The 14073-nt window shown below is 34.5% G+C and overlaps 1 protein-coding gene across 2 annotated transcripts in view; it reads left to right on the plus strand.

The window, feature by feature from the left end:
* COL5A1 (collagen type V alpha 1 chain) overlaps positions 1 to 14073 on the plus strand; it is a 292321-nt gene that overhangs the window by 75306 nt on the left and 202942 nt on the right. For both annotated transcript variants that reach the window (XM_051980301.1, XM_051980302.1), the window contains exon 2: positions 583 to 750. In XM_051980301.1, coding sequence (XP_051836261.1) covers positions 583 to 750 — 168 coding nt within the window. The remainder of the gene's footprint in view (positions 1 to 582; positions 751 to 14073) is intronic.

A 14073-nucleotide genomic window follows, 5' to 3' on the forward strand; every position in this document is an offset into this window, starting at 1 on the left:
CCAATATAGTGGCACTAACTTTTTTGCTATTCCTCAGAAACACTCATTCAGATTCCAGGTGCAATTTTGTCTTCCATATCTCAGATCTTAGGGATACAATAACTTTACAATCTAGAAAATCTTCATAAAATTTTTTTGGCCCTTCCTTTCATACAAGAGAAAAAGTCTGATTTTTTTTTCTTTTTCTATTGCAGGGTATTTACAGTACTTATTGTAAAATTTGCATTAAGCATTTGCTAATAGATTCTGTGTTGTCTGCTTGTTTTTTTTCAAATTCCCCCCAAAATTCTGATTTAATTTCTTATGCCAACCCACAATATATTGAAACTATGATGGGAGGGAGTTGTAATATGGAAGCAATGATTGCATTTATAACTGCTTTTATAGCTTGTAGACCTAACACAGGAATGTGTTATGGAATAAGAAGGATTTTGAGTTTTTTCTTTGTTTTGTTTTAGAGTTGTCCCTTCTGTGTAACTTATTAATGAGAGAATGAGTTTCTTTTGACAATGATGATTGTGAATCACTTCCCACATTTCCCATTTGGTAGCTAATTCCTGTCTCTTATTTCTCCTTTTTCAGCTCAACCAGCAGATCTCTTAAAGGTATTAGATTTCCACAATTTGCCTGATGGGATAACAAAAACAACAGGTTTGTGTGCAAGCAGAAAATCTTCCAAAGGACCAGATGTTGCTTACCGAGTTACAAAGGATGCTCAACTCAGTGCACCCACCAAGCAGCTGTATCCTGGTAAGGAGTTTATGTTTTTATTCCAGGGGTATGAAAGCTATGAACCTCTGGTTTTCAATTATAAAGTTGTATTGAAAAGTTTATATGGAGAAGCATATATTATTTTTAAGGTAATCCTTCTAAAGGGGCCATCAATCTAATCATGTTAAACAAAACTAAGCAACTCTTACCATGTAATGATAAGAGTATGAACAGCTTTGAGTGGGAGCAGGAATGTTAACTACATCTGTTCACATCTTTCTTTTCCAAACAGGTGTAATCTCCAGTTGTATAAAGCCAGGCTGTAAGAGTGAATAGGATATGAGAATTTTTTGTGTAGGTAGTTTAAAAGAGACTTTGGGGTCATCATAAAAACATATTCTAAGAGAACCTTAATTAAGGACAATGGCATTAAATAACACATGAATCAAACATTATGGCTACAAGAGGAGAGATGCTTTTTAAAGATGAGAATCAATTACTAAGAATCAAATCTCTGTTTTTAATTACATACAAAGAAAGTTCAGTAACTAAAACACTATGACTGAGCCCACACTGTTCTAGGACCATCATAGCTTTGCAGTTGCAGCAGTAAAGGCAGATGACTTTATCTGGACAAGTGTGAATAAGACAGTGATTGATTTTCCCTTTGGAAAATAGGAGGAAAATAGGGAGTTCACTTTCTTAACTCAAATAGGGTCTGCCATGAGTGAAGAGGGAGGTCTGGGACCCTCAGCACATACTCTCCTACTAGATTAATCTCACACCGAAAGTTTTGAGCCATTTGGAAAAGAGAAAATACATATTCATTTATTCACTTTCTCTTTTTTGTATACTTATATTTGTATATTTTGTATATTTGTATATTTATTTAAGGTATTTTTTAAATTCATAATATCACATTTATATAGTCTTTTAAGGTTTGCAAAGCACTTTTCACAGTTTATCTCATTTGATTCTTGCTAAGGTAAATGCTAATGATTACCCCATTTTGCACTTGAGGAAAATGAAATTGAGAGAGTTTAAGTGACTCACCTAGGATCACCCAGCTAGTGAATATCTGAGGTGGATTTCTATTGCAAATATTTCTTATTCCAAAATGAGAATTTGTCTACTGGCTATACTGTCTAGAGGTAAAGGAGTGTAATGGAGTGGTGCTTGACTTAGACTTGGGAAGACTTGCCTTTAAATTCCTGACATATATTGACATATATTATGATCCAGGACAAGTTACTTAATCTCTATATGCCTTAGTCAACTACAGCTTCTTAGATCTTATCTAAATTATAAATGGATCGTTATTTTCTTAGGTAAAAAGAATTACTGTATTAGACAATCTCATACTGATGAATCCTATTTATAGATAAGATTGCCTACTAATATTTTAAGCCACTAGTTTATTCAAGACAAGAGATTTTATTATCATTAAGTCAGCTTCCTCTGACCTTTTTCACTTTACCAATTGTTTCAGCTTGACTTTCAAGAGTTCTCCCTAGGAAGGGTTTTGTTTAGTTTTCTAGGAAAGTGTCTTTTTCCCTCAATGAAAGAAGGCCCATACATTTCACCACCACTTCCCCCGCTCTGCTGAGATAAGGCAAAGCTATCTGTAATCACTTAATAATAAAAAACACCTTTAAAAACGTACCTTTATAGTCCATAATTGACTAAATATGTTGCTGATATAAACTAAGGTACTTTAGCCTATAATCTGATTAGTATACAGGAAAGAAAGTCAAAGCTAAATCATATTATTTTAAAATATTTATTTTTAATTATTTTAAAAATTTGTTCTGAATTCTGTTCTTCCCTCCCATCTCTCCCCAATTCACTGAGAAGGCAAACCATATTATATCAAATATATATATATATATATATATATATATATATATATATATGAAATCATTGAAAACATATGTCTACGTAAGCCACATCACACACATAAAAACAAGAAAAAATTTTAAAAAATGAGAAAGCTATACTTCAATTTGCACTGAGTTCGTCGTTTTTTTCTCTGTAGGAAGATACAGTTTTCATCATAAATCCTTTGAAATTTTCTTGAAGTATTTCACAGTTGATCATCATTACAATATTGTTATTATTGTGTACAGTGATATTGTAGTTGTGCTCATTTCTCTCTATAATCAGTTCATGTAAGTCTTTCAATGTCTTCCTGAAACCACTCCCTTTCTCATTTCATATAGCACAATTAATATGCCTAACTTGCTTAGCCATTCTGTAACTTATGGGCATCCCCTCAATTTCATTTCTTTTGCCACCACAAAAAAAGAACTGCTATATTTTTTTATATAACAAATTCTTCCTTTGATCTCTTTGGGATACGGACCTAGTAGCTACAACAAATTTTCTAGAAAATGATGCAAACTAGTTGACTACTTTACTAACAGTTCAGTAATGTACCTATTTTTCCTTACTCCCTCAAGCATTTGCCATTTTTTTAAACAGGTTTGAGGTGGTAGCTCAGAGGTTTTTTTTTTAATCTTTTGCTGATCAACGGTGCTTTATGGCATTTTTTCCTTTGTGTACAAATAGATTTGATTTTTTTTCCTGAAAACTGTCTGTCCACATCCTTTAACCATTTATCAACTAGGGAATGGCTCTTTGTCAAGTCAACTCATTGCTCATAGCAAACACTTTTTTTCAACAACTCCAAAGGTAACTTTATACATGAAGATTACCAGATAGTTAATATAGAAACCATATTGATTATATACTTTATAGCCAAGGGTGGTACAGTTCTATAAAATCAGTTAAAATAAAATGTGGAACTGACAGTGGCTCAGATCATTAACTTCTTATTGTAAAATTCAGACTTAAATTGAAGAAAGTAGAGAAAATAATCAGACTGTATAGAAATGACAAATAATATACCTTATAAATATGAAGTGATTATATAAAAAATAGATTGAAGGGATTAGATCTGGTAGACAGAATGCCTGAAAATCTATGGATAGAAATTTGCAATATTTTGGGGGGCAGCAACAAAAACATCCCAAAGGAAAAAAGAGCAAGAAAAAAATGAATTTCTATTGAGGCTTTATAAATAATTGAGGAAAGAAATAAAGAGAAAAGTAAAAGAAGAAGGGGAAGATATATTCATCTGAATGCAGAATTCTAGAGAATAGCAATTTTTCATAAATAAGCAACACAAAAAAAGAGAAAAAAGCAACAGAATAGGAAAGACATGCAATTTCTTCAAGGAAATCAAAGATATCCAAGATAGGGTTAAAATGGGTTAATGATTTAGATATAAAGAGTGATAATATAAGAAAATTAGAAAAATAAAGGATAATGTACTTCTCAGATCCGTGGAGAAAAAAGGAATTTGTGGCCAAAGAAGAACTAGAGTACATTATAGAATGCAAAATGGATAATTTGGGTTATATTAAATTAAAAAGGTTTTGTATAAATAAAGCCAATGCAGATAAGATTAGAAGGGAAAACTTTTTTTTACATCTAAAGGTTCTGATAAAGGCCTCATTTCTAAAATATATATAGAATTGATTCAAATTTATAAGAATACAAGCCAGTATCCAATTGATAAATGGTTAAAGAATATGAACAGAAAATTTTCAGATGAAAAAATTAAAACCATTTCTAATCATATGAAAAAATACTCTAAATCATTATTGATCAGAGAAATGCAAATCAAGACAAACTAAGGTACCACTACATACATCTCAGAGTGGTTAAGATGTCAGGAAAATATAATAATGAATATTGGAAGGGATGTGAGAAAACTTGGACATTAATACACTGTTAGTGGAGTTGTGAACTGATCCAGCTATTCTGGAGAGCAATATGGAACTATGCTCAAAGGACTATCAAATTGTGCATACTCTTTGATGTCTGCTGAGCCTATATCCCAAAGAGATCATAAAAAGGGAAAAAGACACACATGCGTAAATGTTTATAGCAGCTCTTTTTGTAGTGGTAAGGAACTGGAAACTCAGATGCCCATTAGTTGGAGAGTAGATGAATAAGTTATGATATATGAATGTTATGGAATATTGTTGTTCTATGACAAACAAACTGAAAGATAATTTCAGAGAGGTCTAGAGAGAGAGTTCTATGAACTAATGCTGAGTAAAGTGAGTAGAATCAGGAGAACATTGTACATAGCAACAGCAAGTTTATACAATGATCAGTTCTGATGGATGTGATTCTTTTCAACAGTGAGGTGCTTTCAACAGTAATGGTCTTGTCTTGTGGAGGAGAAAGAAATTTGTGACCAAAGATGAACTAGAGACCATTACTGATCACAAAATAGAAAATTTTGATTACTTCAAATTAAAAAGCCTTTGTACAAACAAAACTAATGCAAACAAGATTAGAAGGGAAGCAACAAACTGGGAAAACATCTTCACAGTTAAAGGTTCTGATAAAGGCCTCATTTCCAAAATATATAGAGAACTGACTCAAATTTATAAGAAATCAAGCCATTCTCCAATTGATAAATGGTCAAAGGATATGAACAGACAATTTTAAGAGGATGAAATTGAAACTATTACCATCCATATGAAAGAGTGTTCCAAATCATTATTGATCAGAGAAATGCAAATTAAGACAACTCTGAGATACCACTACACATCTGTCAGATTGGCTAAGATGACAGGAAAAAATAATGATGAATGTTGGAGGAGATGCGGGAAAACGGGGACACTGATGCATTGTTGGTGGAGTTGTGAACGAATCCAACCATTCTGGAGAGCCATCTGGAATTATGCCCAAAAAGTTATCAAATTGTGCATACCCTTTGACCTAGCAGTGTTTCTATTGGGCTTATACCCCAAAGAAATACTAAAGAAGGGAAAGGGACCTGTATGTGCCAAAATGTTTGTGGCAGCCCTATTTGTAGTGGCTAGAAACTGGAAAATGAATGGATGCCCATCAATTGGAGAATGGCTGGGTAAATTGTGGTATATGAATGTTATGGAATATTATTGCTCTGTAAGGAATGACCAGCAGGATGAATACAGAGAGGACTGGCGAGACTTACATGAACTGATGCTAAGTGAAATGAGCAGAACTAGGAGATCATTATACACTTCAACAACGATATTGTATGAGGACATATTTTGATGGAAGTGGATTTCTTTGACAAAGAGACCTAACTGAGTTTCAATTGATAAATGACGGACATAAGCAGCTACACCCAAAGAAAGAACACTGGGAAACGAATGTGAACTATCTACATTTTTGTTTTTCTTCCCGGGTTATTTATACCTTCTGAATCCAATTCTCCCTGTGCAACAAGAGAACTGTTCGGTTCTGCAAACATATATTGTATCTAGGATATACTGCAACATATCCAATATATAAAGGACTGCTTGCCATCTAGGGGAGGGGGTGGAGGGAGGGAGGGGAAAAATCAGAACAGAAATGAGTGCAAGGGATAATGTTGTAAAAAAATTACCCTGGCATGGATTCTGTCAATATAAAGTAATTATTAAATAAAAATTTAAAACAAACAAACAAAAAAAAAAAAACAGTAATGGTCTTGTGATGAAGAGAGCTCTCTGCACCCAGAGAAAGAACTGTGGGGACTAAATGTGGATCATAATATACTATGTTTTTGTTATTGTTTGCTTGCATTTTGTTTTCTTACTCTTTTTTTTCCTTTTTGATCTGATTTTTCTTGTGCAACATGATATTTGTGGAAATAGATATAGAAAAATTGCACATGTTTAACATATATTGGATTACTAGCCATCTAAGGGAGGATGTGAAGTGGAAGATAGGAAGAAAAAATTTGGAACACATGGTTTTGCAAGAGTGAATGTTGAAAATTTTCTGTGCATATGTTTTGAAAATTAAAAGCTTTAATAAAAAAAGAAAAAAGGAAAGAAAATCAGAGATATGTTTCATGCAAAAATGGGCATAATAAAAGACAAAAGTGTTAAGGAGTTCATAGAAGCAGAAGAGATTAAGAAGAGAAAATAAACAAAAGCCTAACCTCACTCATAACCTCAATGGTGCGTTTACTGATCTAGAGTCAGACATCCTGAAGAATGAAGTTAAAAGGCCTTTGGAAGAAACATTGTTGTACTCAATATGCCAACAAATTTGGAAAATTCAAGAGTGGCCACTATTTTGGAAAGGATCAGTTTCTTTCCCAATTCTAAAATAGGCAATGACAAGGAATAGTCAAACTAACAAAAAATTGTGCTCATTTTATACACCACAAGGTCATGCTTAAGATTCTGCAAGCTAGGTTTCAAAAGTATGTGATCCAAGAATTATTAGAACAGCAGGTTGATTTTTGAAGAGGCAAAGAAACTAGAAATTAAATTGCTAACATTCACTGAGTTATAGAGAAAGCAAGAGAATTTTAGGGGAAAAAAACATCTATTTCTGCTTGATTGACTTACACTGAAGCCATTGACTGTGTGTATCACAATAAAATGTACCAAATCCTCAAAGAAATGGGAGTATCAGGTCATCTTATTTTCTCAAGAATCTGTATGAAAATCAAAGAGCAACAGTTAGAATTGAACTTGAAACAACTGATTGGTTTCAGATTGGAAAAGGAGCATGATAAAGCTGCATATTGTCACTATTTATTTAACTTATGTGCAGAATACATTAGATATGCAAGGCTAAGTGAATTAAAAACCAGAATTTGGTTACTGGGAGAAATATCACCAATCTTGGGTATGCAGATGATACCAATCTAATGGCAGAAAGTGCAGAAAAATTAAGATGCCTCTTGAGGATAAATGGGAGAGTATAAAAGCTGTCTTGAAGCTTAAGATCAAAAAAATTAAGATCTTGGCTACTGATCCTATAATTTCTTGGTAAATAGAGGGAGAAGAAATGGAAGCAATCTCAAATTTTGGATTCTTGGACCCAAAGATCACTGCAGATGGCAACCTTGAAATTAAAAGACATTTACTCCTTGAAATGGAAGCTATGGCAAATCTGGACAGCATGCTAAAAAGCTGAAACATCACCTTGCTGACAAAGGTCCATGTAGTCAAAGTTATGGTTTTTCTAGTAGCAAGGCTGGATTATAAAGAAAGTTGAGTGCCATGGAACTGATTCTTTTGAATTGTGATGCTAGAGAAGACTTTTGAGAATCTCCTGAAAAGTAAGGAGGTCAAATCAATTAATATTTAAAGAAATTACTTCAGACTTTTCACTGGAAGACAAAATAATGAAGTTGAAGCTTAAATATGTTGGCCTCATAATGAGAAAGCGGACTCATTGGAAAAGTTCCTAATGTTGGGAAAGATTGAAGACAAGAGGAAAAGGGGATGGCAGAGGATGAGAAAGATAGTGTCATGAAAACAATGAACATGAACTTGGGCAGACTTGAAGAGATAGTGGAAGACAGAAAGGCCTAGAATGCTCATGGTATATGTGATTTCAAAAGGTTGGCTATGATTATGTAAGTGAAACAACAAAAGACTAGGTCTTATTTTTATAAATTTAACTCAGTTTCCTACATATTTGAGAAATGAGACCTTTATCAGAGATATTTCTGGGTAAATATTTTTATATTACTTCATTGTATATGATACCTTTTAGTAAAATGCAGTTTTCCTGATTATCTGTTTTAATTAGGTCTATTTTTGCTTTTGCTTTTTTGAGATCATGAACGCTACCCTTGCTTTTTTTTACTTCAGCTAAGGAATAACAGACTCTGCTCCAGCCTTTCATTTCAATTCTGTGTGTCTTTCTATTCCAACTATGTTTTTTGTATATCTCTTGTATTGTTGGATTCTGATTTTGAATCCTTTCTGTTATCTGCTTCCATTTTATGGGTGAGCACATCCCATTAACATTCATAGTTATGATAACTAATTATGCATTTCCCTCCATCTTATTTTCTTCTGTTTATCCTTTCCTTTGTCTTTATCTTGTTCTTTAAAGTCTGTTTTCCTTCTGACCATTTTCTTCCATATCTCTTATTCTCTTCTCCTTCTATTTCCCTAATGTGCAAGATATATTGTTCCACTCAACTGTGTGTGTATGTGTGTGTATATACATATATGTGTGTATACATATATGTGTGTATGTGTGTGTGTGTGTGTACATACATTTTGAACTAGTTCTGATGACAGAGAGGTGCAATTTTTTTTTTACCTTATTTTTCTCTTCAGTATAATCCTTGCATGCATTCTTTATGTGAGAAAATTTTCCCTATTATATTTTTCTCTTCTCCCTTCTCTAAGTGCATCTCTTTTTTTCATTCAACATAATTAACTTACACTCATGCCTTCTATGTTGACTCTTTCTAAATGCTCTAATAATGATAAAGTTTTTTTGGAGTTATATGTGTCATCTTTTAATATAGGAATATCAAGGATTTAATTTCATTGAATTCTCTTATGATTACGTTTTTATGTTTATATTTTCATGATTCTCTTGACTCTTCTGAATATAATGGTTATCTATTTACACACATAGTATATATGTGTACATGCATGTTTGTGTATATATATATGTATATACATATGCATATAAATGATCAATTGCTAATTACAAATCATTTTTGGTTGCTTGGAAACAGAAAGTAGATAGAATTTATTATTCTCCCTCTAAGAACTCAGGGAAGAAATTTTTATGGAGAATTATTATGACAATGTGGTATTATTTTGTCACTCCAAATATGGAAAGGGACAATTATAAAGCAAACATAAATTCTTGTATATTTTCTTTCCCTCCTTTAAACTGCCATGTAAATAGCTCATATTTTGTTTTGATTCTATACACAACACAAATTTATCTTAGAAGCACTTTAAGTAGATCAGACTTGACCATCCTAAAAAGAAGGGTCATAATTTAAACTGTTTCCAAACTGACTAGTTTTATTAGGATGGATAATAAAACCAAACCAATCTGTTTTTCTAGGGGTTAAAGATTTGTAAATAGATTAAAGAATAATGGATTCAGAAAAAAATCATGGCAGTATCAGATTAGCAAAAGGAAGAAGCAATTTTATTAGAGGAATGTCTAAAAATATTTAAATAACCAATGTCAACAATAGATGAAGTAAATGATCAATTCCCTTTCTATTCTCTTTCTCTGACTTTTTGGACTCATGGAATTTGGTAATCTGCAAAGCATTCCCATCCCTATCTCCCAAAGAGAAAAAACTACTAGCTAGGAGGAAGTAAGTGATTGATCTACAGCTTTTTGGAAATTCAGTGAAATTTAGAGTTTTCCCTTGATAGAGAAATCAGAGTTTGTCCATGGATGCTGAAATGTAGAGGGCAATAAGTCAGAGAGCATTTATTAAATGCCTATTATACTAGATTCTCTGTGAGGCATTAGAGACAAGTCCTATCCTGGCACTTACATTCTGCCAGTATCAATGACGCTTAAAGTCCTTTATTAACAGAGAAACAAATAGCTAGACTCAGGACCCAGTTGGCAAGATAATTAGTTAAAATGGGATGCCACTAAATGTCTCATCTCCTGTTAGAAACCACACCTTGAATGAACTCTTCCCTGCTTATTCCCAAACAATGCCTCCTGATGATCTGCTAGAAACCATTGTCCCACTCCAACTAAATCAAGGTCATATTTCATGCCACTTATTCCAGGTAAATTAATTTGCTAATCATTACCCTGATGAAATTTTCCTTGGATTAAACATTATGTCAGTAATTTGCTTTCTGAATCCCCATTAGACAGCAAGAGCACTTTTATTACCAGTAGTCAGGAAGAGAATATCTTTCAAAAACATTTGAATGGAACAAATAGAGCTTTAGATCTGGAATAAGAAAGACCTGAATTTAAATATGGTTCAGATATTTATTTGCTCTTTGATCCAAGGCAAGTCAATTAATCTGTCTGCCTCAGTTCCCTCATCTGTAAAATGGGAATAATAATGACACCTGCCTCCCAGGGTTGTTGTGAGGATTAAGTGAGATAAAATTTGTAAAACATTTTGTAAACCTTATATGCTAGACATTATTATTCTCAAAATGTCTTCCCAGATGTCTTTTTTCTCTAGATCATCTGGGGTTCAGGTATATGTCTCCCACCCCCACCCCCTCACTCCTATCCTGCACTATTTGCCATGTCTGGATAGTGGAATCCTATGCTCCAGAATCCTACTCTCTTGCTCCCCACCATCAACATTCCATATTTTTTGTCTTGTTTTTACTGATTCATTCATCATCATGAAGGAAATCTAGTTGGTAAACTAATTTGGTCTAAATTTGTTACCCTTTCCATTTGCATTTTAAAAGAGGCTCCTTAGAAGCAATGTGTCACACTACAAGTATGAGTTGATAATGTTGGAATTTCAGACATTAAGCAGATGGATGAAGGAAATATTTTGGGATGGGGGAACATGTCTTGATATTTTCAAATGATTACTATATTGATGGTTGCCTATTTCACTCCACTTCTCCTATTCCACCCTTTCACCCTGAGCTCAAACAATCTAACTGCCTAGACTATAAGAAATAACACTGCCTCTAGTCATCCTTTGATTAAATCTGCTTCAAGGTCCACCCATTCCTTGACAGAGACATCAGAAGGCTCTTCTCTCCCTTAACAAACCTTCAAATAAGGAAAGTTGCTTCTGCAACATTCCTAGCCTCTAGGAGATATTTCAACACTTTTTTTCTAAACAATTCACTTTGAGACAGTGACTAATACTGTCTAGGGGATTAGTTAAGCCTTCAGCATCCCTGGCAAGGCTTGCGGAAACTTGGCCTCAGGTCAAATCCCCAGCTTTTAAGAATTGTGCCAGATGGCATCTTTCCTCTCTACTGAGACCCTCAGTGCCTTCCAAAGAGATCTCACACTTCCCTCACCCTCAAAATCTGTCAGGGATTTTTGGAAAGGTTGAAGGCTGTGTGTGAACTGGTCTCTAAGGCTAGGTCCAGGTGCTTCAAGCTTAGACTGTTAGTTTGTTCCCTCAAGCTACATAACTTTTCTTCTTAGTGAAGTATTAGTTCATTCAACGCGTATTTATTGGCCACCTACTGTGTGCTTGGAACTCTGAACAGGTGTTGCAGTCCCATCATTTGGTGACACTGAGACACTGCAGAGAGCTTTCTGAGTGATTTAACTGAATCCCCAGATGAGAGTTATCCCAAAGTGTTACATTTTCCCCAGCAAAATAAAGTCGGAAGCATATATTTTTAAAAGAACAATCATATTTCCCAGCTGCATAGGTGCCATAGATTATAAGACGTACCAGTTAAAATCCCATGCACATGTCAGTGTATAGAATGGACCATTTCTAATAGTGACACTAAATCCATTGTTATTTTGCCAAGAGACAGATTAATGTTAAACATAATTTATCCTTTCAGTTTATTTGAACTGAGCAAATTCGTTACCATGGAGATTTAAAAAAGAGAGAGAGAAAGAAACAGCATTTTAATGAACTGGCAACATATCTAGGCTACTGGAACTGAGCTGTATATCATACTTGAGAATGTGGTCTTCATAATTTCCCAGCGCCTTTCCTTATCCCAAACAGAAACGTGTCTGGAATTAACAGGATGTAGGAGTGGAATATAAAGTGAGAGGCAGATGAACCCCGTAAAACAAGGAAATGGGAAAAGCAATGACTGTAGAGCATAATTGGCTAGGCTTTTGTGAAACATAGGCATTTACTTTGTGGTCTGTCAAACTGTATCCATTTGTTGTTTAACTCATTTCCTCCCAAAGCCATGGTAACATACAGAGACTGAACCAATACCTTGTAAAGCCGGGATTCAGAGTAACAATGCAGGAGCACTTAGAAAGGATGACTGGTTTACAGTGTCTAGACAGATAACAGAAAATAGATTCCCCCACCATATGTGGTACCTATCAAAACCTCTAAGTTCCCAGTCCTGCAGCTATTCCTCTTCCTAACAATAGCATGCAGTCAATTGCTGACATGTCAAATGTGTTTCTGAGTGGCAAGACACCATCATTATTAAAAAGAATGATGGCATCCTAGGTTGAATCCTCAATAAAATCAGGTCTTCATTACTTCCCTTAGTTGGTCTTTCATATGTTTGCCCTGTTGATTTAAAGCATGGTTACTAGAGGTCAGGGGGTTAATCTATGGCCATGCAACGTGGCAAAGTTAACTGATCCCCACGGACATCTGAGCTCAAATCTTTACCTCATTACCTTAACAGCCAACCATGAGCACTTTCTCCATGAGGTCACCCAGCTGATGGTCTAGGGCACAAAGGAATGGAATGGTACGGAAGGGTTGAGTGAGTCAAAACAACAGGAAAATTTGGCCTTTATTGTTCAGGACTACAAAGCTGATTTAAAACAACAACAATAACAACAAACAAACAAAACCAAACAAACCTAGAAACATTGACTTTAGAAACTGATTTTAAAAAACGATGTTTGTGGTCACAATCATGTTTTTGGAAGACTGATTATGGTCCCCTAGGTGTGACATTTTATGTGATTTCTCTTTTTCCTTCCTTACCCAAGAAGTCACTCACCCTGTGTTAAGTACAATAATGGCCTAATTCATGCTTTACATGGAGTTTGTAATCTCTTCCTCTTCCCTTTTTATATTTTAATATCTTATATCTTATATCTCTTGACTTCCCCTTCTCCTTTCACAGCTTTGTACCCTTGCCCAGGGTGCAAAACTAGGTAAGGTACCTGTCAGAACTGCTATGATACTTAATCAGCAGAGGGCACTAACACATCATTTAGGGTTGTGCATTACCAAGTTGCTTCTAACTTTCCTATCCTGCAGAGTATGATGAGATTTGGGGGTCCATTAGGTTCCTTAAGGTGAAGTTTTCTTGTGCCTGGAAAACTGAAGTAATTCAGAAAATCTGTAGTGTTGTAGAGTACTGAAGTATTCAAGCCAAAGGCACCTGTTCCTTTCTTTCAGTAATGGGTTCTTTAATTGACATCTTGTTATAAAGCACTGAGTACCCTGGCTAACTCTGATAAGCAGAGAGGACAAGACTAATATTTCTTTCTGAATCCCCCTGGCTTTTGATAACTTCTCTCTCACTTCTTTTTGAACGTAAAGCCTTTGAAGATCAATTTATGTGGCAAATGATGGAATTCACCCTTGGGATTAGCATCATGAACCTTAAGGTTTCAAGTTAAATTAACTATTCGAATGAGGATGTTGAGAATTCTGAAATATACAGAGGATTGTCTGAGAAGAATGTCAAGGCTAACTTAAAATACACTGGAGTAATATTTCAGTGCTCCCAGAATCTTTGATTTCATTATCATGGTCACTCCCTCATCAATGGAGATTACCATTTCCAACCTCCTAAATAGGTGATTCTTTTTTCAGTGTGTCTTTGTTGGACCCCATATTTAGAATGCTTTTCTTCCTTGCCCCTATCTCTTCTTTTCCATGGATTTCTTTAG

The sequence above is a fragment of the Antechinus flavipes genome, chromosome 2 (assembly GCF_016432865.1).
Source record: "Antechinus flavipes isolate AdamAnt ecotype Samford, QLD, Australia chromosome 2, AdamAnt_v2, whole genome shotgun sequence".
NCBI classification, from domain to species: domain Eukaryota; kingdom Metazoa; phylum Chordata; class Mammalia; order Dasyuromorphia; family Dasyuridae; genus Antechinus; species Antechinus flavipes.